General features: G+C 36.2%; 1 protein-coding gene across 1 annotated transcript in view; it reads right to left on the bottom strand.

Moving 5' to 3' along the window:
• Window positions 1–16,284, bottom strand: part of LOC132201206 (uncharacterized) — a 32,754-nt gene extending 16,470 nt beyond the window's left edge. The window contains exons 1-2 of the mRNA XM_059627189.1: window positions 16,147–16,284; window positions 2,066–2,280 (exon numbers count right to left, since the gene is read on the bottom strand). Coding sequence (XP_059483172.1) covers window positions 2,066–2,280; window positions 16,147–16,186 — 255 coding nt within the window. The 5' untranslated portion in view covers window positions 16,187–16,284. The remainder of the gene's footprint in view (window positions 1–2,065; window positions 2,281–16,146) is intronic.
• Between the last annotated feature and the right edge of the window lie 9,037 nt (window positions 16,285–25,321).

Genomic DNA, 25,321 nt, shown 5'->3' with positions numbered 1-25,321 from the left:
CTCTCAGGTTTGTGCCGTTTCCTGTGAGGCTTGCCAAATGGTGGGAGGAATGTGAAAGTCCATCGGCACCTGGCAAATTTGTGTATTGGTGTATAATGAAAGATATATCACACAATAAATAACACAAAAATATAAAATATAAACAATGATTTTCATTTATAATAATTAAACCTGAAAATAGGATAACTTACAATAATATTAGCTGAAAGACGTATCCCATATATAGGAGATTGTGGAGGTTTTTTTTAGATTGATACTTGTTTTAGTGGATTGATTCTCGTTTTCATGGATTGATTCTCGTTTTCGTAGATTGATTCTCGTTTTCATGGATTGATCCTCGTTTTCGTGGATTGATTCACGTTTTCGTGGATTGATTCTCGTTTTCATGGATTGATCCTCGTTTTCGTGGATTGATTCACGTTTTCGTGGATTGATTCTCGTTTTCGTGGATTGATCCTCGTTTTCGTGGATTGATCCTCGTTTTCGTGGATTGATTCTCGTTTTGTGCATTGAGTTTTGATGATCAAATGTGATATCAACCTTATGATCGAAAGAGCTGACGCTCTTTCGCTCTCGCTCGGGCGGCGGCGGCGGCGGGCCACGTGTGCTGCTGACCGTTCTCTCTTTCACTGCGCACGAGCTAATTCAATTTTTATTATAGGACGGTTTGGCTCCATCTCTCACGGAGAAAATTGATGAGCACATTTCGAAAGTAGGTCAGGAAGGAGTCGACTCTGTCGCCGAAGGGAAAGTTACGTCACGATGTGACGTCACTGGTGACTGCATGATATGGGTTAATTTCAATTGTGCAATGCCACTGAAGTGGCGGGGGTAATTAGTTATTGCGAAACTAAAATTTGATGATCATCTTTCGAAATTAGGTCAGCATTTGACTCTCTCAAAGGGAAAGTTACGTCACGACACTGGTGATTGCATGAAATGGGTTAATTTCAATTTTGCAATGCCAGTAAAGTGGCGGGGGTAATTAGTTATTGCGAAATAATAAATTTGATGCGTGAATCATTATGCAATCAAGGTCAATTATCAAGGTCAGGGCATGGTAGGTCAAGATCATAGTGGGGTAGGTCAGGGTCAGGGTGGGGTAGGTCAGGGTGGGGTAGGTCAGGGTGGTCAAGGTCAAGCTGGGGTCAAAGGTCAAAGCAATTAAAAAGGGGACTCAAGCCTTCACATACCACTACTAATGGCAAAAACCCTTTGAACTTTTGAAAGGGGGTGGCAGTTGTAATTGACAGAGGAAAGAAATACATATTACATGATAATACATTTTGAACTGCTTGCGCATAATTTGTCAAGTCACTATTGACTGATCCTTTCACTTTTCTAATGCAGAAATAATATTTTTGATGCAATCCTATTCACTGAGAGCCTCATAAGCAGAAAGTTAAGTAATAGAATGGTATTTTAAAAGGCACAAAACCTTCCATCAAAAATGATGGTAAGGGGATTGATTACTTTATTCATTAGCGTGTTGAGTTCCATAATATAAAACAAATTCGTCAACCTCGTTGTTTTTGCTTAAGACCTTCTGCGTCCACATTTCAAAAAGGCATACCGGAGAGAAAGTGGTAAGAGGATGTAAGGGTTGCTTTAAAAATTACGCAGATAAACAAGAAATACAGAAAGATGTAGAGGCTGTAAAATAAAATAAAAGTCGCGCGCACAAAATAAAAATTAACTTTCTTAAACGAAAAACAGTTTGCAGATCATCTGTGAAAATTTAAATAAATAAACTGAGAAAGAACAGTAAAAATCCTTTCTGTCTGTATTTTAAAACACAAAAAAAATTTGATCTGTTAGAAATTGCTTGGATTAATTATAAATAGTGATTTTTTTACGTTATTTGCATTATTTTGCATGTTGGTCACACATGTTGTGTTATTAAATATTATAAATATTATATGATGAAAACCGTTTTAGAAAAAAATAAGCTTAGACATAAATGTTTCCAATGGAGTTTGAATTGAGAACTACATATAAGGAAGGTCATGTATAATGCTGATTGCAGCCTTACCCTTATTGTTAGGTCAAAGTTCATGGTACTCACGTCAACGTGGAGGCCGTGGAAGGGGAAGAGCTTGGTGGAGGGGCTGTCGACGGGCGTGTGGCGGAAAAACTCGCGGGTGCCGCGGTACCACTTGACCGAGTAGAGCGGCGCGCCCTCCAGGTCGTACTCGCACACCAGCGTGACGGCGCTGCCGCGACGCACCACGCCGCCGCCCGGGCGTGTCACCAGCCGCGCCTCCTTCACCGCCAAACCTCCTACAACACAACAAATTGCCAAATTATTAGACCAAAATATTCAAGTCTTGGGAAAATTACAAAAATAAAATTTTAAGCAAAATTCCAATTTAAACAAAGTACCAGAAAATTAATGTTTTATTCAGTTTTAATTAACATTTGATGAATCTCAATTAACAGTCAGAATTTTCACTTAATATTAAAGTGATTTCTGAACCTCCACTACTTTTTGAGTCAACATAATATCAGGCCCTATGAATGATTGTATTTGTGAAACGTAGAGCGCCTAGGTAAATTTACAAATTCAAAACTCAATTAAAGCCTTATATTGGCCTCTCGTCGAATCAGGAAACACTTTCAGATTAAATTGCCGGTTTTTTGTGTCAGTCAAAATCAATTTAACCCAGCCATTGCATGGAAGAATTTTCTTTACCTGCAAATAATGTTGTTTTAAACCTAAATTAAAGGCGTATTATAAATCACAAGCACTTTCACTTTATTAAAGAAATTCAAGTTTTTTTTGCTAGCGAAAACCTTAATTTCCGCAAGATATTCATGAAAATGAGAAAAACGAAATTATTAAGGCGAGTGGAAGTTTAAGCGGCAAAGAAACTTTTTCGCCCTGCGACGAGGTGGTCCGAAAAAGGCTCTCCATTTTCCTTGAAGAAAGAAATGAAAGTTAAAACGTTCCTGCCTCCATCAAGTTTTCCAGAGGCGAAGACTAAATAAAATTGTAACATAATTTAATGTTGCGTAAAAATGGCAATAACTGCTTTTAGACGCGCCAAAAGCCGATTTATTTTCTGCACTTGTTCATAAACTTTTGAATCGAAAAATTCTATGTGATGTAAAAAGCATAATCCTGCTGCCAGGGATTTGTTTTATTATTTTTTTTTTAAATTAATATATATAAAAAAAATGAAATTTCTAAATTTGCAAATTTTTTCAAGTAATGAGCGCAGGGCGAGCGCAGGGCGAGCGCAGGGCGAGCGCAGGGCGAGCGCAGGGCGAGCGCAGGGCGAGCGCAGGGCGAGCGCAGGGCGAGCGCAGGGCGAGCGCAGGGCGAGCGCAGGGCGAGCGCAGGGCGAGCGCAGGGCGAGCGCAGGGCGAGCGCAGGGCGAGCGCAGGGCGAGCGCAGGGCGAGCGCAGGGCGAGCGCAGGGCGAGCGCAGGGCGAGCGCAGGGCGAGCGCAGGGCGAGCGCAGGGCGAGCGCAGGGCGAGCGCAGGGCGAGCGCAGGGCGAGCGCAGGGCGAGCGCAGGGCGAGCGCAGGGCGAGCGCAGGGCGAGCGCAGGGCGAGCGCAGGGCGAGCGCAGGGCGAGCGCAGGGCGAGCGCAGGGCGAGCGCAGGGCGAGCGCAGGGCGAGCGCAGGGCGAGCGCAGGGCGAGCGCAGGGCGAGCGCAGGGCGAGCGCAGGGCGAGCGCAGGGCGAGCGCAGGGCGAGCGCAGGGCGAGCGCAGGGCGAGCGCAGATGAAATCATTTAAAAACTTTCAATCTTCTCAAATATTTGAAAAAAAAAATAATGTCAGTATATTGGAAAACAGTAATTCAAACCTGACTGCCGTAAATTGCTTATTTGACTTTGAAGTTTATTAAGAAAACAATTTCCAAATGAGTATGGTCTGCACTGGGCGATTTTTCTCTTTATAAATAAGTTGTTTTGGAATTAAAAAATTTTTATTGATTTGAGTTATAAAAAAAAGTAATGCATATTTTAATTTTTACGATTTTGTCTTTTATATCTAAATTTTAATTAAAGTAGATGAACCAACACAGGTTGTAAAAATAATCTACTGAATAAGCATTCGGCAAATTTTTTCCTCTATTTTATTTCATACAGTGCATAATATTTAGAAACGCAAATACGGATTGGTGCGCAAAAAATCTCTCGGTGCTCGCTTGTGGGTAGATTGAATATTGTGTTTTTTGTAAAAAAAAAAAAGCTAAACAGGATGATTTCGAATCGAGTCAAAGTACTTATTCGGTATTCCTATATTTTTTCAATAGGAATAATGAGTAAAATTAATCTATTGTTAAATAGAAGCGCTTTTGCCTCGAAATATTGATGAAAAAATTGTGTTGTAGCATGCATAAATTTCATGACAGAAAGAGTGGCTGGGATGCAATTAAAATTTAATCTGCTCCCAAAGAAAAGCTGCTGGTGTGAAAAAAACTTTGGAAGAAAAAATTAAGACGCAAATGATGAGTCTCTCATCCCCCAGCCGCACATTAATTCATTCTGCACGGAAAATGAAGAAAAAAACAACAGAATAGATGCGGCAACTCCAAAAACGCTGTGAAAAGGCATTTCCATCTCTTCAGAAGCATCAGCTTGGCATCAGAATTTTCAAGAGTCTCCTTTACTCCACCACTTGCAAGAGCATTTTTATCACTATAAAAAATAGCATTAAAAAGGAAGATTCTTGGTGCCGATATCCGATATGAAATTGAATCACATGAATTCTCTACTCTCAAAATTAATTTGTAGGTTTTGAACTGTAAAATTCATACATCAAGCGCGATCACTGAAATATTTTTGAAAAACCGGGCACAAGCACGAAAAAATATTATTTGAACGCGATATTTTTTTAATAAAAAATTACATGTCTCTCATTTGTTCCATCTCTTTAGATTTCTCGTATATTGACCATAACGCCATAACAATGCAAAGTGTATTTTATCAACAGATTAAATTGGTTTGAATGTTTACACAAAAGCACGTGGATTTCTCTTTGGGTTTGGTTTAAATTTATTTTAACACACATGCAGATTTAAATCAATGCGTTTATTTCCCCCGCGGAGAGCTTGTTTATTAAATTTGGTGGTATTATTGTTTTCAAATGATAATTGCTAGTCAAAGGGTTGTTTGCCAATATTGTTCTGCATTTGCCAATTATTTAATAAAATTATTGCATTATTCGGAAAGCTCTATAATTTTATTATTTGGAGAGTTGCGTGTCTATTTTTGATGTCACAATTTCATCGCACAAAGTATTATTCGATCGATGCGGCAGAATTTAATTTTAACTTTTCGAGCCTTGGATGTTAAAAAGAGGGACAGCAGCCGCAATCAAATCTCGTTTATCCCCCGGTTTGCAAAATGGACCTTGCGCAATGGACCGACTCTTCTTGCCAAATCAGATTAACCACAAACAGTTCTGCAGTGAAATTTCACCAGAGAGTTAATACTTTTTCCGTGAAAAAGCGATATTGATTTATATTTATACATAAAAATTGTTCTGCTTTTTGTCGAGAGTGTGGAAAAAGCAGCAAGGGATTTAAAAGAAGCAAAGATGGGTATATTAGATTGTTCTTTTCCTATTTTCTCAAATCATATTATTCTGCGGTCGATTTGCGAAATAGTTGTTTCACCAGAGAGAGCACCGCACTCATGACTCCATGAAAAAACATCAAGATTAAAGTAACTCGATAATCTGAATGCACTTTTCATTCTAACTTAAAATGTTTCTTTGCAAAAAAATGAGGGTTTCTTTTTAGTGGAAAAATTGTGCTGAAAATTAACAAATGAGTAGTTTTAGAATTTTTAAAGAAGATTTGTCTTTATGTCAGCTTTCGTATATAGTTAGATGTGTTTTCAAAGAAATTTTTGTGTGATTTATTATTATCTAAGCCAGCGTTTTTTTTTGTGCAAAGAAAAGGCTCACATAAAATCGCATTTCAACTTCCGTACCCTTTACTGCGTGGGCCTATTGAATTAGTAAAAACAAAAATAGCCGCAAGAGAAGCAAAAGAAAAGTGCTGTGTTTCGTTTCTGCTCGGCTCTGTTGTGCCTCGTCCTTCGTCGTGAAAAGAAAAGGCCAAACAATGTAATCTCTCTCCATCCACCACATTTTGCCTTTCAAGAGAAATCTTTTGGCTAAATGCCTTCAAGATTTACGAGCCGCTACATTTTGAATCGACCCAGGCACACCCAAATGAATTCCTTTTATTTCTCTTTTATAGTTTTTCCGCCTCCACCTGCGAATAATTTCGCTATTTTTCATTCTGCAAAGGAAAGCAATTTGGAAACGCGTCAAGTGGAGCGAATAATTCACAGCCACTTTAAAGCTTGCTCAAAATGGTGAATCTTCTTATGTGAAGTTAAATATTTATTCAGGGACCCAAAATCGTAAATATTTTTAACTTCCCCGCGTCTCTGGAGAAAAGCAATCTGCGTGCTTGAAAAATGAATTTAAAATTTTGTTTACCATGACTGCGAGGCAATTAGCGGAAATTGCAAATTCCAGGCCTTGCGCAAACACACCTCTAAAAGGAATTCTAAGAATTTTCTAAAATATTTTCAAACTGAGGGAAAATCAGCACCCAACGTAGAAAGCTCCATTTTAGCCAATTATCTTTTCTCTCTAATTCTATTCCACTTTGCCAAGTAAGGAAGATAATTTCATTGCAATTTCCTGCCTTTTGGGCGGACAGAGCGTCCGTTCCTGTCTTTTGTGCACCGCTAATTGTGAAAAATGGCCAGCCGACTATCAGCTTCTCTTTCTTGGCTCCTTGAAGAGAATGAATTGTTTGTTAACCATGAAGCATTCATTCATTGCATAAATTATTTTTAATCCTTTGGAAAAATTGAGATAATTCAAAGAAAATGGTATTCTTATTAATAATAGTTGTGATACTTTTTCCAGCCTTTTTCCAAGATTATTTTTCACGTTTCTTGAACTCTACACCTCAACACATTAATTTGGCTGAAAATAGGCAAAAACAAAAGGAGGAAGTTGAAAGAAGCAGTATAGGCGTTTATTTGTAGGTTGGGAGTTGGAAAAGGCGGCGTTGGAAATTGGCACCGTTTGTCGGCGGAAATATCGGAGCCAACGTCAGCAGTACCGCCATATCGACCACTTTGTATGCGTTCCCCGTCCGAGAGTAAATGACGATGTTGAGCAGCAGGGAGGGTGTTCCGTCGCGAGACAGAACCACAATCAGCAGTCGGAGAACATAAGATGGGGAAGACTTTAGAGATCTGCAACTTCCTTTAATTTCAGAAAAAATGATGCCAAAAGAACTGGAAGGAAAGAAGTTAAAAATATCTGAAAATTTATTCATAAAAACTTGATACAAACATATTAATTCACCTATTGTATGAAATGGTCTCTTTTTCTTAAAAGAGAATGTAGGTGAGCAGTGGATTTTCGCAAAAGTTTTCTCGTTTTCCAGCTATAGACGATATAAAACTTGCGCAAGGTTGCAGATCTGTGCCTTTGCAGTAGCGATCAAAGCAGCTGCTTGGGGCAAAGTGACAGAGAGATGGAGAAGCTGCTCTGAACACAGAAGAAAAATAATGGAATGGAAACAAGACATGCTGCTCTACTAAACAAACATGTTATTTCCATTGCTTTTTTATGTAATAAACTATTAAAATGAATTATTTTAAGTAAGAGGTGCACTGGTCTTTACAATAAAATAATTATCATGATTAGATTTTGAAAAACTTTTCTAGCAATAATGGAATACAAAAACGATTCGAAAGAGACTTCTTGGCAGCTGATAGTAGTGAAAATTAAAATAAATCCGCACGTGCGTGGGTTTCAGGGTTATGATGCATTATTTAAATTATGTTTTTTATTTATTTTAGAATCCCATGTTTCATTATTTTTTTGACTTCTGGCTAGAGGATAAGTGAATTTTTTTAAATTACATTCAGATAAAGATATTTTCGAATTTTTGAAGTGGCTTATCATTATGCACAATTTTGGTTGTCTTTCAGAGATTATGAATGATTATTTTGATTTTCCAGATTGTTATATCCTACACTGACTATGTGACAGACTGTCGAATCACGGTGTAATTATTTTAAGTTATTCTACTTGCACCCATGATCGATTTCACGTTTTGTAGAATTTCAGAGTTGATTGCGCGTCAGCTGCAAAGTTTTCCTTGTTCTATGGAGTAATAATAATATCCTATGTTAACTCATCGACAGAGCAATTTCTATATAAATTGTGAGGAGTGCATTGAAGCTTTAACGAGGGAACAAGTGGTCGGTAAAGTTTTGCGGCGACACATTCCGTGCAATTGAACTTTGCAAAAACGGTGTTTGTGGAAACTCAACGTGCGAAACTTTATGCTCACTTGATTTTATACACAATTATTTATTTATTATTCTCTTTCAAATTCATAGGCAAAAAGCAGTTTTGCTCTTTCAGCGCCGCTTTCAAAAGCGGCCTTTGTAAAGATTGAAGTTTTACATGCAAAGTAGCAAATACTATATAATGTGACTTTGCATGCTAACGAGGTGCTTTCAAATCTGCAACCCCTGCAGCAGCCGAAATGGGCGGCGCTTGGAAAGTTGGAAATAATGTGAATCTGAAAATGCACTCTTCGTAAAAGCACCGACTCACTTTGTATTTAATCCTTTTTTGAATGCAACCCCTTCGTTTTTTGCAATCTTCCGTGAGATGTTAAAAATCCTCTGAAAGCTTCAAAGACCCACGTGCATTTAGAGGTGCTATTATGTTAAGGAGAGCATTGCAATACATATGGTTGTCGTGCAAAAATGTAAAAAATCTAGAATTGAAATTTTTGTATAAGTTCTGAGGGAAAAATTCAAACAATGTGAGTTTTTTAACTTTCCACAAGGGGAGGTACTCCAACGATTACAACTTAAATTTGTGAATGGAAACAAATTAAAACATAAGAAAATTGCATAAAACAACCGATACGCTTTTCACTTCAGCGTTGCTAAATAAATATTAAATAAGCAAGACCTATTTTCTATTGATTTTAACAAAGTTAAATAATAAGACAGGTGGAACTTCGCGTAATTTTATTTTCGTAAATCCTGAGCTCTCCGAACCAAAATCTTAACCCAAACGAAAAAACACTTTGATGCGCGATCCATTCTCTTCACCCAAAATCACTTTAATCTATAGCAGGAACGTTGTTTGGTGTGCGAAATAAAACCCAGAGAGAAGGAGCAGTAAATTTTACGGTAGAAAGTGCATTTCCAGACAATCCAGACCTGAGAAACGCAAATCGAGGGACTCTATCCGATAGGATAAATGAGCACACAGACAACTGCGATACACGCGATATTTTGTTTATGTTTTTTATATCAATTATTTATTTTTAGTTCCATATGTGAATAACCATAAACAAAATACAGCGTGTGAAAAAAATACCGCAGAAATAATATGATCGCTGGCGCAATTTAGTTTGGATGCTTTTGACGTGGAATTCAAATTGTTTGGTTTTTTGTTGCATTGTTGGTAAAGACATTATTATTACAATTATCCCTTATTGTTGCGTTCATAATTTGAAATCCCAACAGATTCTCGAATTTCTTTTCTGTAGCTGTAGCTGAGAAGGAGCAGAAGAATGCCAAAGGCAGAAAAGTCTTGCCTGCCCCAGACGTGCCCACCACCGCAAGTGCACCTTCTTGGAGCCCTGTAAGGTTTGTCGCGTAAGCGAAACCTTTTGCAGTCTCGGCCAAGAGCGAGCAAAGGCTCGTAACCGAATCCTGCAGGACGCTCAGGATGAGGTAACAAGACTGGAAGCCTTGCTTTGTCTCCAGAAGATGCGGGTCGAAGAGCAGAAAGAAGCTGCAGAAAAAGACCGAGTTGACCTCCAGAGGCAGCTGGAGGAATAATGCCTCGAGAAGGCCGAGCAGATAGAAAAGCTGAACCAGGAGATATAGATACCAAGATCAAAAGTCTGACCGAGGCCATGACTGAGGAGGACGAAAATTGAATGAATGGCTGTCGACATACAAAATAAATGAAAATCTCTTACTTCGATACAAAAAAAATTGTGCAGTATTTATTCAATTTTATTGTGAATTCATAATTTTTCATATCCTTATCATGCGTTTCATTGACGGTTTGTTTGAATGCGGATATAAAAACATCTGCACGCTTTTTGCATGCATATTTGTCGTCAGAAAGGTCAGCGAATTGTCTGCGTTGTCGTTGCTAGAAACCCAATTCTCTTTTCTCTATGATAAATCCATTGCAATCAGAGAGATGCACTCTCAAATATTAAAAGGGATTTTGAATGTAGCAAAAAATATTATATCATTCATTAAAAATCTGCTCTCTCGCCCAAAATTTTTTCATATCTGGCGTCGAGAGGAGGCAACTTCATTGGCAAACTGAACGTACAGGCTGCTCATAATAGGTATCATGGTTGGAAAAAAACTGGAAAAAACGAGTGTTGTGGCCGGACTAAAAAAAAAAGTGGAGGGCAGTTATTTCCAATTAAATTTCCAGGCCTCGGAATTTTTGACATGCAGCCAGAAAAAAACCAGAGCTCCACGTTAAATTACTAATGACTTTGGCTTTCCATTTTTACACAAATTGACACTAGAGAAAAAGCCTTTAAAGCCAGGTTGTGCTTTTTATGTGGAAATTCGCCTTACAAATATCAATTTGAATCAACTTTCATGAAAATAAAAAGACAATAAAACTAGTTTTTGGCTCATTTGAGAATTTTTTGTTTTGTCCGAGGGGTATTTTAAATTTAAATGCACGGCCAGTTAGAAAGTTATCCCAATAGGCTAATCCCGTTGGGGGTTGGCGCGGCCTGTCGATGGGCATTAACTTTTGACTTATACCGCACCAACTTTTTTCTGCAAGGTGCAGCGAATTCATTGTGTCTGGCTCAAGTTTTAGCCCTTTCATGCCGCCAGCAATAAGGTTATCTCTTCGCAAGACCCTCCCAAATACCGACCCGCTGGAGTGACACACTCTTGGTCTCGTCGCCTCTCATTCATATTTATCACGGGCATTCGTGATTCCCGGCCGGCGTTGCTCACCCTCGGCTCGATTTTCATATTCACATGGAGATAAGGAAAGTCTGGTTGTGAATGAAATAAATTATCGTTAGTAAAGAAAAGAAAATTCAGCACACAGAAAAATAGCCACGTTTATGAAAAAGTCAACCTTTTGACATTTAGGTGTAATACGTTTGATTTTTGTACTAATTATTTATTTTAAATTCAATAATTAGGAAATTAATTAGTTAGTGCGCACCGGTGTGTGTAAGGATAGCATTTGTAAGCATCAATTAAATTTACATCAACGGTGCTCTTTTCGCATTGCCTTTATTTTCATACAAAATCAATTTGCCTTGCAAATTTTCCAACCTCGATCTTAACATAAAATTCCCGATTAAAAGTAATGAAAAATTTATGAATAATTATAGTGTATGACTTGCGTTTCTGCTAGTTATGATTTTACATAGGGTTTTTAATTCTACAAAATATCCTTCCTGCTTTTCGTCCTCACAAGCCACAACTACTCACAGCTTTAAATGTTTTACGAATATTTTTTAAATGTTACTTATTTTATTTGTGAATATTTAACTTTGGGGGCATTTCTTGCCACTGGAAGGCATTAAAAACACATTGCGCGCAAAAACATTCAAGGCAAATGTACCGAAAAATAATTTCAAATTTGCAGGACGTCGTTTTGTTGGAGTGGACGGAAGAGGGGATGATCATAATTTCCCTTTCTGCTTGAAATATTCGCGCAGAACAAATCTGGCAGCGACCCAAAGTGAACGAATCTACACTGAAGCTGAACCATAAAGGTCAAATACGTTCAATTTGATTAATTCATTCCGTTTCATCAAAGTTCGTATCTCGCCGAATGCGGTCTTTCTTTAAATATAAAAATTGTGGGTGCCGCACATTCGCTTTTCTTGATAATAAGCTGCGTTTCCTACGCCTTCATATTACATTCTTCGTGTAAAAATATTTCTCAAAAGTTTTAAATAAAGAAAAATCAAAATGCGATTTCTGAGAATAGTAACTCTATAACGTTTTATATCTCTTTAATTTATATGAATTATAATTGCTTATAATTATCTTTATTTATATCAATAAGTATAGTATAATTTAAATAGACTTTAACTACATTAAAACATTGAAATTTCAATCCTCATGTAAGATTGACGATCTCGTATTTCAATTTAATAGAAGCAAAGATTTTAATGTTCCTTTTGTGATATAAATGAAAAATAAACAATACAACAAGGGCTCTTTGATTGATTGCATCTCTCAATGAACGTGAACTGAATTCCTAACATGATATAGGGTTGGCTTATCCCTCGCAGTATGAATAATGATAGGGGGTGAAGAAGGGATTGTTTGTTGGCAGCAGCAGACAAAATAATTTGGCGTTGATGGTGAGAGGATAAATAATAAACGTGTGCAAAAACCACAGCTCACTTCTTTCGCCGCCACTCCTCATTAAAATTCCAGCAAGGGAGAAAGAGTCAAATAATATTTGAATTTGCTGCAAAAAGAGCAAAGTTTAAATATAAAAAAAAGGAATAAAACAATCCATTAGACTTGAAAGTTTTCTTTGGTTTTCAATCGTCTGTTAATTATTTGGTTGTTGATGCATGATCATTTTATAATCATGCTAAGTTTAAGGGAGAATGGAGTATCTGAAACAAACACCATCTACAAATTTTTGGCAAGATCTAGTTTTCCTCTAACATACATAAAGGAAAACGTCTTAAAACTAAAAAGAGAAAGATTTATTAGAGGAAGATTGCAGATTGTAATGAAAGGAAATCCAGCAACTCTTATGAGACTTTTTTTATCAGCCATTGGTATAAGGTATAAATTCAAAGAGAGCACACAAGTGAAACTTTCGTCATAAAATTAAGGTAAGAAGAATCTCTGTTGCACATTAATAGTCATTTTGACCTCCCACTTTTCAAGTAGCGTCAGTTTGTGACTTTAAGAGTAAAAAAAATTTCAAACAAAATCCGTTCAGCATTACTGTGCCATAATATCTTTCTGATCTGATAGGAGGGAGGAGGGCGGAGGCGATTTATCAAAGCAGAGAATTGTGCTGCTGTCATACGGGAGAGAAATTAATCCACACCTTGGCTGCATTGACAACAAAGTGAAAAAGAGAAAGGAGCTCATCAGAACAAGCTGCTCTTTCTTTAACTACTTCTGTCACCGCAATCATCATTATTTCCAAACTCTTTACTTCATTTTATATCCTCGATTTTTCACTAATTGAAATTCTGCGTTCCAAAATTCATGTTTATTTTTATGCGGAAGCTCTTTCAGCCACAGAATAATCAAACGTCACTCAATTAATTCAAAGTTTGAACAGAGTATCAAAAATTAGATTTAAATCAATATACAGATTGCAGATCTGTGGATTTGTGATAGAAAAATATTTATCATGAATGAGGAAAACAGTGGTTTCATTGTTAAAAAAGACCAAATTAATTTTCCAATTAGAAATTTTAATTAAATTGATTAAATAAACTTCTATTTACGCTTAGAAATGCCAAATGCGTAATACGTAAAAGCTGTTTATTTACTCAATAAAACACTCCCGAGACTCATGGGTGAAAGTTATTATAGAACGTTTTTTAAAGAACGTCAAATATTATCTCTCCCTCTCGCGTTAATTGGGAATAAAAACATCTCCTTTCAGTTTAAGTTAATAGGACCAGTATGAAAATACGTTCCACATTTGATTGCTGTAGCAAGAAAAAAGGGAAAACCTAACTCGACCACTTTGAAATGAAATAAATCCACAAAGGCAGAATCTGTAGTCATTTCTTTCAGCAAAAAGTCATGCAGAGCAACTTTCCCTCTAAACAAAAAGAGCATTATTTCACTCTCCCGCACCATATTCTTGATGTCTCCATATGCTGCACCGAGACTGAAATAACTCGAGCAGCCCTAACAAGAAAAATAACACCCTTTTTGTGCCGTATAAGTCAAAAGTCTATGAGCAGCACTTTTCCTTCCTCCTCTTTTTTGTCTAGAGATTTCTCCAATCTGTTCAATTTACTTACACACTAGAAAACTGGTAATAAAATAAATTGTCAGCATTAACTATGACGTCATCTGAGATATTTAAGATGCATGAAACCACAATTCTTCCAAATTCCGGTGATATTAAATTTGCCCCAGAGAAAGATTAAAAATTTCCGCAAGGGCATCTAATTATTGTTCCCAGAGCCTTTGTGTGTGGCAAGAGATTAATGTCGGTGTCACCCTGCGTCGACTAGGGTATTTTATTCCTTGGGCCTTTTTCCGCGAGCGACTTTTTTGTCTTTTGTCTCGAGCGGGATGATCAATGGAGAGTCTTTTTCCTCCGTCTAATGCGCACCCATTAAAATTATTATTTTCCCGGCGATTCGCTGAAACGTGAGAGGCGACTTGCAATGGAGTTTTTGCTAATTAGCTGCGAGATTACGTCAGCTGAGGATTTAAAAGCGATCCTTGAACAGACACTTGGCAGTTCTTTTGCTCTCATCTCGTCTTGTCTATTTTTCAGAGAGCTGAAAAAAGGCTTTTAATTAGATAATGGAGAGCAGACAATCAATTCACCCGGCCCTTGATCGCCACTTACACCTTCATTCAACTAAAAACTTTTCAAATGCAACTCTTATAATTACAACAATGTAGATTCAGCCAGTTAACATCATATATTTTTTCTATATATTATTTAATAAAGAAACGTCACTAAGAGATTTAATCCGATTTTTTAGAATTTTAAATTTTTAATCCAATAAATATAGTTTGTAAGAAAAAAAAACGCCGAGGCACGATTAAAATAAATATTTTTTCCTCCTTTTAAATGAAAGTTTAGCAATTATTTGGTAAAAATTTAATTTTCATTTTTCAAGCAAATATGGCGTAAAGATTCAATCAGTAGTCTTTGTCCGCGTGAATATCGGTATCAAAATTAATCAACCCGTTCGCACTCAGCTAGAGGATGGACTACATTTAGCACCAGGCAGAAATATATAATTGCATTTGGCAGGCGGGACAGATGTGATTTAATTGAATTATCCTTTTCGCATTTTGGAAATTGGACTTTCTCGCTCCATCTGCGGCCAACAGTTGTTTTTGCAGCAGTGTTATTTTGTTAAAAAGGGGCCATCGAGCCACAAAATCTTTTATCGGGTCCAGCAGCAGATGCTCATTGTCAGCACACTTGACACTCGCGCCCTGTTAATGGACTTTCATCTAAAAAAATCTTTCTTTTACAAACCCTTTTAGTCTCACTCGCAATTAAAAATGAGCATCTTTCCTCAGTAACATTGAACTTCAAAAATTTATTGATATCTAAATATTCTAGAGAGTGCAAAGCTTCATAGACCTTTAGGGTGAATGGAAGTGGGAAAACAAGGCTCTACGAGAGTTGCCAGAAAAAAGAAAGAAAAATTAAAATGCTTCATTTCTCACTCTTTTAGCTCTTCATTTAAACTTCCCTGTTTGTGCTCCTGCCAGCCTTAAGTAGTGTAAGCAATGAAAAATCTCCAATATTTTACTTCACTGTGCTTCACACTGTTTTATCAATGGAAAAGTAAATCCCTCAACAAGATTTATTACGAAAAAAATGTTTAAAAATTGAGCTTCAAAATTCTGTTTAAACTCGATTCATTGTTTTTATTTTACATGACCAATTTAAAAAAAAATGTAATGATACATTTTAAATTTTTTTTTCCGACAATTTAACATATATTTATTTTCATGACACAAAAACCGTTTATTCCTTGGAAAATTTTAAATTTGATGGAAAATCATCATTAAAATCTTTATTTAACTTTTCTCTTTGTATTAAAATTTGCAATTCAAGAGTAGAGTTTGTTGCGCAGATGGTATTGAAAGAAAAATAGAATTTTAAATAATCCTAGTAAGCAGAGTGTTTAAAGAGGCAACTGCAAAATAAGAGAAAACGAGCGTGCCAAAATCCGGACCAAACGCGTGAATATTTTAATCCGCTGGAAGAGGTTTTTTGTGTCTCGTAAATCACGGAGCGACGCTTTAACCCTCGCGCATCCGTCAAAATTACCTGGGCCGTTGGAAAAAATAATGTTAAAGGGTGTTAATTAACCTCGGGTCTAATTTCATCCGGAGCGAACAATGGCCAGAAAATGCTTACCTTGCAGGGCGAGCAGCAGGACGAAGAGGGTCGCGTGCATTTTGGACAACTTTGGCAGAAAAAACTGTTTTCACTGGGTTTGGAGCATGGTTGAGCCGAGCAGAGCAGATCCGCGGCGCCGGGTGCGTTTGGCTGCGAGGTCGGTGCAGGACTGACAATGAGAGCTGAAAGCTGCTGCCGCCGCTACCCCCGCCAACCCAAGCGCCCCCTCACGATCAAGCGTTTATCAGTTGAAAAGATCGAATGCAGTTTGTAAGCGAGAAAATTGGTTATTTGATATTTGATTTGTACTTCTCAGCAGAGAAAGGCTTCTTAATACGCCTGGCTGAACAGAAAACTTTCCATAAAGGTAAAAAAATTAAATTTCATATTAACATGGAAATTTTTTCCCTTTTTACAGGAGATAGTTAGTTAAAAGTATTTACGTGGTTGAGTTTCTCCCTCTTACACATTTTTGCTCACTTCTCCCTTCAGAGGAAAGAACACCCGACCGCACCTTTTGTCAGTGGAATACAAAAGTGGCGGCGGTACAAGCAGAAGTTTGTTAAATTTGACGTTTCTCTTTCACACTTGCCGCGGCGGCACGCGTCAGGAATTTTTTATTTTTATTGACACATTTTGCGGCTCCTCCAAGCAAAATACAGCAGTATTATTTTTTATTTCTTTCCTTCTGTCACTTGTATTTCGAATAAAGGGGATTTTTATTATTCTTTTCATGTCCCATTCCCTCTTTACCGCGCTATTTGAAAGTGACATTAGACATTGTAAAAAAAATAAATGTATAACACAGAGACGGTATATTTATTGAAACAGTCTTTTCTAACAACCTGAATTTATTTCAAAATATCTTTTTGGTTATTATTGTTATTATTAAGAAATAGCATTTATACAAATTATTAATTTAACTCCCCCTTTCAATAATTCTGCAAACAGAAACTATAAAATGTTTTGTTTGGCTTTTAAAGCAAAAACCAATTGAATCAGTGATTCAGAATCACTGCGGATTGTATATTAAAAATCGTTGGATGGTTTCACACTGTCGTGCGATGGAAAATTAAATTTTGCGTAATTATTACCAAGTGTGTAAGGGGGAAACTGGAATAGGCTCTTCCGAGCACGATGGAAATCAATTTTGATGTGAAAAGGAGGCGCGTTTCCATCCGACGAGTTGCTGATCAGAAGAGCTTTCCTCGCTCATTAACCATGATGTGTTGTGAAGGAGCTTTTGTCTTGCAGCTCAATTATGCTGTTCTGAGGCGCAGCATATCAGGGAGTAGCACTTAAAAGCAACCACGTTAGCTTTTTCGATTCTCTAATTTGCCACAAGTTGAATTAAACACTAACAATATAAAAGTAAATTTTATTATTAAATGTGCAGAAAGTGCAAATTAAGAACTATATGCTCACAATTAAGTACATTTCTCTTATAAATTTTTTTGCTTATTCTTTAGGAATTTTACGAGCTTTATTTATAAATTAAAAATTCGTAATGTTCTCTTTAAAATTTAATACACTGTATTTGCTAACTTTTCTTATTCCACATAGAAATGCATTCAATCACATTTTTCCAGATGTTTTTAAACTGCACTGAGAAAGACAAGTTCTTGCGAGTTTAGTGGCGCGGAATCATCAAATCGTTATTTCTTCCTAGGTGGAATCAAGAAGATTTATGAGATCACTATTTTTTCCTGCTTTATACCATTTGAAACCATTGTCTTTTGGACAGTGGCCAAAGGGGGAGAAAGTTATTAAAATACAATGAACATAATAAAGCACTTCTCCAAGACAATCTGATATAAAACTGCTGATTTATCACATACCTAAAAGAGCATTAATTGCTTCTCGACATAGAATATAAAAATAAACCTACTTTATCACCAAAAGTAGAAGCGAAAACTCTTTTCAATATAATCCGATCTCTTGGGAAAGTTTCTGATCTCACTTTGATTATGCAAATTGACTTTCGGTTGCGAAAATCAGCCCTTAGATAATTACACATTCAACCCAAAAGAGCGAGGGGTGAGAAAGGGACTAGCATTATCAATTATCGTGGGAGGAGCCATGTAAATAACACTTAAGTCTCGCTCGCTGCTGTCACAAACACGTTCCGCTGCTAATTCCTTGTGCGCTCCCAAGTACACGGCCTCTCTACTTACAATCGATTTTGCTTGACAAACATCGTGGAATAATCCAAGACAAAATCAAATCAAAATTTCAAGTCCATCTTAATTTTAATTTACAAAGAAGGCAAAGAAGCATTAAAATAATGGATAATTAAATAAATTCCTATATATAGGAATTTTCATTTATCAACAATGGATAAGAGATTGTAATTGGTTAATCACTAAATTATAGCTTATTGTTTTCTGTTAAAGGAATCAATAATATAAATCATTCAATGAAGTATCAAAGCTAAAAATATAAATATAATTATATAAATACAAAAAGAAGAGAACTTAATTAGCATCGCGTTGTGTTAACCAAGAAGATTTTTTACAATGCAATTATTCAGACGCGTCGACTCTCTCCGCCGGCAATTAAGCCTTAAGCGGTTTGTCAGGAATTTGTTAAAATTAATTGTTTCGCTCTCGCCAAGTATAACGTTCGCGGGAAAAATTCTACGCCCGTTCTCATCTTCAAGTATTTGCTTCATCTCAAAAACAAACACAATAGATCATCTTGCTGCGAACAGCTTACACAACGCCATTAATAAATTAATTTATTACAAAGATAATCTTTATCTTTATATATTTATCTAATTGTAAAACTAATGAAGTTTTCCCGCTGATACAAAAACAATATTAAAAGAAATGAAAAATAATGTGGGAAGTATTTTTATTAATCCAGACGTATTTTTTAAACTTTAGTCATCTGGAAAAAAAGCACCCCTGAAATGAAAAATTTAATCTGAATACTTTTAATAAAAAATAAATATTTCTTAAATTCATGACAGAAATGAAAATTTTCCCGAGGTGAAAAGTAAAATTGATATCTATAAGCCTGGATTTGATTATGGCAATGAAATTAGATGAAGAATTAATAATTATTGAATTTTATATTTAACAAATAATCTGTTTCATGGACTTTCCTTAACCCTGATAAAAATTTATCTTCACTTTCTCGCTCTCTTGGTAGTGAAAAAGTTGGGAAAGATGAGATTATAGTTGTTACACATAAGAGAAGGGCGGGGGGGGGGGGGGGGGATAAAATATGAAAGTGTGTTTGGCCACCGCTGCTTTTTTATATCGATAGTTGTTTGACTCGCAAACTTGTGGAGTGCTTCTTATATTTTTCTCGCCAGCGTTGAAAGCAGCAGATATATAACTTTTTTGCTATTAGCAAAACACCACAGGACACAAGTCTCTTTTTTCCCTGTGGTCTCAAACAAATAAATAGCGTAATCTCTTTTTGCATATTCTCCAAAGGAAAAATACCAATGGGAAAAGAGTTTCCCAAAGAAAAGTCGAATTCCTTTGATATATACAAGACTGCTGTCTCACTTTGATTCCTTTTCTTAGACGTTAATACTTCAAATCAAGTTGATTGTTGTTGTTTTTTAATTCTTTATCCTTTTAATTGTTTAATTGATAAATTATAATATGGAAGAAATAATAATTGAAAGAGTTTTCTAAAAATATTTATGGTTTTTTGTGAATAAGAGGAAAATAACAGATTTAAACTTTTTTCTACGTACACATAATAATATTAAAATTCCAGGATTGGATTTCCTTATAAAATGAGGAAGTTAGAGGAAATTGTGTAGGGGGGGTCCTGGTGAGAGGATCAGATTTAAAAGCTGCTGCGACACAGAGGAAGGGATGCGGTTGGTTTATAGTCCAACGAGAGACGAGACTTGGAGGCGGATTTTGTAAATTAGCCGCACTGGATCTTATCTGGGCGGGTGCGGAAAATGTGTCCTTTGGCTGATGAAGAGTGGGTGAGCGTGTCCTCAACCGACCACTCGTCCTGAATAATTTGTCAAGATTAAAAGGAGGACAAAGCGAGACAAAGACCCCTTTGGTCTTCTATTATTTTTAAACTCACTGACCTTTTCACATCCCAGCGTAACCAAAGAGAAGGAAAAGTTTATTCAGTTTGAGTCTTCAAAGTGGATGTTACTACAATTAGTGATTTCTATTCAAAAGACAAAATTTTGACGTAACTTAAAAAAAATACGATTTAAACGCAGATCCTAATGTTGAACGAGGATCAGATAACCAATCCCATACAATTTCAAATGAATAAAAAATTCCAAAGTTTTTATTAAAACTAGATAAGAATGGTATTTTTAAACATAAGTCATAAATTTATTTTTAGTTGTTCTGTACATTTTATTTCAATTCCTTAAAATTGATTTCTGAGGATGACATTGAAATTTTACTTTGCAGAATGGCGCGCAAGTCATTGAAAAAGATAGTGTTTCTGTTGTTACCGCTGCTGAGTAACTCATCAGTCCATCCAAAAACTTTGATAAGTGGAAAAAAATGTCTCGCCCATTGAAAAGAAATGCTTTATCCACACACCCACACGTTTCAGTAAGAAGAGAAAATAATTTAATTTACAGCAACTCTGTTTGTGAGCAATAATCCAATGTAATGTAATTTTACCCTATTATACGTAAAAACCTAAAATGAAGTAAATAAATTATTCGCAGAATGGTGTTTTGGGACAGCACTTTTGATGAACTCCTAGAGGAATTCTAGGAAAGATAAAAAAGATCAATAGAATCAGACAAAAAAAAGGACCCTTGCTCTTTGGCTCAGCGGAGAAAAATTGGCCGGACGAAAACAATTTCTTTCCCTCCTTCCGCCAGCTCTTCTTTTATTTATCCAATTTATCCCCGCCGCCGATGGGTTTCTCTGTAATCAAGGGTTGTTGCGATCAGATTCGTTTTGCTATTTTAGCCGCTGTAAAAATAGAAACAACAAGCGCTTCAGCTGGAAATTGCTGCAGGTTGATTGTGTTTGTTGAACTGACGCGAACAGCAATGTCGTAATATTGGTTTTGTATAATTAATTCCAGTAATGCATCATCAAGTTAAATAAATTAAAGTAAACATGCAAATTTTCATCCAGCACAGTTTCAATCACAATTTGCAATAAATACGCAAATAATTATATTTGCTTGCGGTCTGAAAGTTTAATTGCATGTACCTGTTTTGTTGTATGAGATAAATGGATTGATGAAGTACGAACACATAAACTGAGCATGATATTTTAGCTTTCATTTATGCTTTATACGCAAATCCAATAGCAATTAGTATGTTTCTGTCGGTTTCTGTAAATGGCAAGGATGGTTAATTTGGGGGGGGGGTATAAAAGAAGAAGTAATATTTTGTAAAAAATACTATTTAATTCAATATCATCAGATTGAATATGCTTGTAATTTTTAATGTTTGTTTGACAAAAAAAGTTCAGATATGAAAATGGATATGTATTTATTTCTCAAACTACTACTGCGGCCTGCGGCATAAACATTTGGCTCAAGTTTCGCAAATCATTGAACTCAACCCATTTCCTTCCTTTCCTTGCCAAACTAGAACCGAAGTCGCGCGTCTTGTTTATGCGCGCAGAAAAAATATGTGGTGTTGTTGATGCGAAACGTGAATTATCGTTTTTCTTTCCAACTTTCATACTTCGCGTATCTTTGCGGATGAAAACATGATGGTTTATTCTCAGAGAGTCGAGTTGGAAAATTTATACGCCGATTTAAGGTGGGCAGCTTAAAACTTCATATTTCTATGATACCCTAAAAGGAAATTCTATACACATCTTTAAGGACTCTTCATTTTAGACAGGACTTTTGTTTCAATTTTACACACTGATTTCCTAATGTGGATATTGCGAATATCCACAGAAATGTACAAAAATCTTTTTTTTGTCTTAAATTTTGCTTTCAAAGGTAAGAGAGACATTTGGACCAAAGCGCTTGTTATCCTCTTGAATTGGGGTTATAAATCGGCGCTATGGGCCTTTTTCTCTACTAGCAGCGGATAGTGACTCTGGCTCTAAGTAAATGTCGCAAAAACTTTGCTCACTGCTGCGTATCTCCTGTTGTCAACATGACTGTTATATTCGCTTGGTATCTTTACCACGAGCTTTAAGTAGCCAAGGAAAGATTTAATAATGATCTTCCATCCGCTTTCCACTCACAAACTTTGAATCAATGCGGAAATCAAAATATTTTATATTTAAAATAAAACAAACAGAAATATATTTTAAAGCTTGTGCAACTTTGCTTCCCACTTTTAACCATGTCACGATAATCAATACTCCGAAATTTTCTCAATGTGTCAGAGGCAAAACACCCCTTTGGGAAATAGCGTTTGGTTCTCTAATATTTCCTGATAAAAAGTTATCTTGCCAAGTCGGTCCACTCGTGTGTCGTCCACAGAGGACCACCAAAAATTATATTACGGCTCTTCACGCAGCGAAACATTATCCGTTAAAGTGGTACGTGTTTATGTTGGTCTCGCAAATATTTTCTGACAGAAAAGTTTTGCTGACTATTTACTGCCTTCGTATTTACTTTTACAACTCTTCGAGCCACTTTACAACCAATCTGACATATTTTTGTCATCCTGTTTGATGAATAAAAAGCATTCATTTTATAGCCGGGATAAAGTATTTCGGTACTCCAGGTGAACGGCAGCGATCCGCTTCGCAGAGTCAGCAGAAATGTGATTCCTTATTGATTGAAATTAGATGAGGGCTGACGTCCTTCTCTCGCCTCTTGAGAGAAAAAGTTTTCTTTTCCTCTCAAAAGGCCCAAATGGGACGCAATAATACCGTGAAATAAAAGGAAAACGATCTGAGCTGAGAACGCATCGTGTCAATCTTTGACACCCTTTGCAAAAACACCGATCAGTAATTTTCAAAAACGCGACGCAGGTACGGATTGTAGTACAATAATCTCTCTTAACAATTTATGCGGTATTTAAGATAAATTTTCTGCTACGAAAGTTAAATTATTTTTTTGCTTTATCTATACATAGTAATGCCAGTAATGTAATATGATTCATTATTTTTAATAACATAACATTTGTTTTAGAAAAATGTATATATTTTGCAATAAAAATTAAGTATTAACAAAAACTTTGCACACAAATATTTAAGCACTTTTTTTAATATTTTATTAAAATTATTTTCAAAATACTTTTGGCTGCCGTTTTTATAATTCTACTGTGCAGTGCCATTGCACCAAATGAAAAGAGGACGAGACAAATCATTTTCCGAGTGGCATTTGTCAACAAATCCCCGTGAGAAATCTCAGCCAGTTTGTGCTAGTTCTGACAGTGCGAGGAATAAAAAAGTCGGTCCAGTCCGTCCCTGGGGCGAACTCTTTTCTTTCCCGGCCTCTCCGCGACGAGCGCTTTTTTCTGTGTCAATCCTTTTCCATTAGCCAGAAAGTCAAACGAGCTCCGCAGAAAATTTCCTTTCATACCAAGCGATAAATAAATCCACCCAACGTTAAATATGCAGCAGAAACTGGCTTTGTTTATTTATCTGGTGTTAGACACATTTGCAAAAGCACTCAGAAGAACAAGAGAAACACAATTTTGCCATCAAAGATCCTCCTTCTCCCTCGGCGCCTCTCGCAGCCGCACTTTGTGATATCACCCATTTCCATCCAAACATTTGTCGCCGCCTATCAAAATATCACTTGGGAGTCGCTGACAAAATAGCGCTTTGCATGAGTAGGACATTTTGTAACTGTTCAGTAAGTGAGATATATTAAGAGGAAAAAAGATATGAAAATGCGCAGTATAAAATATAATATAACATGGCAAAAATGAAACATATATACTCGAGTCGAAAATTTTAGTTATAATTTCATCGCCATATTAAAGAAATATAAGCAATAAATCACGGAAATTTAAAAAAAATTTTTGAGAGTATCTTTTCGCACGCAAGTCTTGCCTTTTTAAATATGTAGTTCAGACCTCTGGGTTGATTTTTTGATAGTACCATAACTAACATAAGTCAACTTATTGCCAAGTTTCTTGAGGCCATTCAACCCGTCGCCGCCTCGGCCACTTAATCTTGGCTGGGGAAGGCCACTTTTTGCCCATCAGTCTCGCTGCGGCGGAAATGAACAGAATTAATCACACAACATTCTCGGCCAAATTCCTTTCACCAGAGTGCTTTAATAAATGGACCGACTCTATTCCCCATTCCCAGAAAATTGATGCACAAAAAAAGGGGAAATTTATGTTTACCTTGCTCGGGGAGTGATATAATTTATTGCCCGCAGAAAAATAACGCAGAGAAAAACACGAGAAAGCGTTGTATTCAATTTGGAGATAACCGCGTTTTGGGAAAATTGATCACAACTGCTTTCATAAATCATATTAAAAAGTAAATTTACTTTCAAGAAGTGGCGTGGATCAATTTGCCAGAGCCAAAAAATTCTTTCTCTCCCTTTTACCTGCACTCAAGCGAGTATCTCAACACAATTTTTTGGCCCAGAGATAATAACAAACAGAGAATTTATCTACAGAATGTCGGTATGAATGATGAAAAAAAATAATAAAAGGGCACACACACGCAAGAAGGAAGGAAAAAATTGAATTTTCCAGTTTTTTTCTTCTCAGAATCAAATCGTCTTGAATTCCTAAAAAAACCCAATAAATGTTAAACAATATCGTTTTATTTCTGTTTAATTATGATTCAAATTTATATAAAATCTTCTGTTTTTCCATTAAAGCTAAAAAAGAATAGTGCTGTCAAAAGTTTTCCTTTTAATATTTTTCAGTACAATGTTTATCCAATCCATTGTTTCTCTCTTAAATGTTTGTATTTTTTTATTTAAATATGCATAATTTTGTAATAAATTGTTTTCAAAAATTGAATTTAAACAGCGTAGAAAAATAAACAACCGCAATAATAATAATGATGTGCATCTCCATTTGGGAACATATATTGCTTTGTTACTTCTATATATTAATAAACCTAATTATTCACTTCTGGAGTAGCTATAGTTTTCAATGACAAGTGCGACAAGTGGTTTCCTATTTTTGATGATTTCTATTGCAAAAGAATTAAGCAAAAGTTGTTGAAAAAGGCTAGAGTATGATTTTTCGTTATATGGCTTGCATTATTCATGGCCGTTCACTATATTATTGTTGGCTCCTGAAAACTTTGTCTCTACTATCAATGACATATCATGTGTAAAG

The sequence above is a fragment of the Neocloeon triangulifer genome, unplaced genomic scaffold, assembly GCF_031216515.1.
Source record: "Neocloeon triangulifer isolate White Clay Creek 2 clone unplaced genomic scaffold, ASM3121651v1 ptg000014l, whole genome shotgun sequence".
In the NCBI taxonomy this organism is placed as follows: Eukaryota; Metazoa; Arthropoda; class Insecta; order Ephemeroptera; family Baetidae; genus Neocloeon; species Neocloeon triangulifer.
This window is presented reverse-complemented; position numbering and strand designations above follow the sequence as displayed.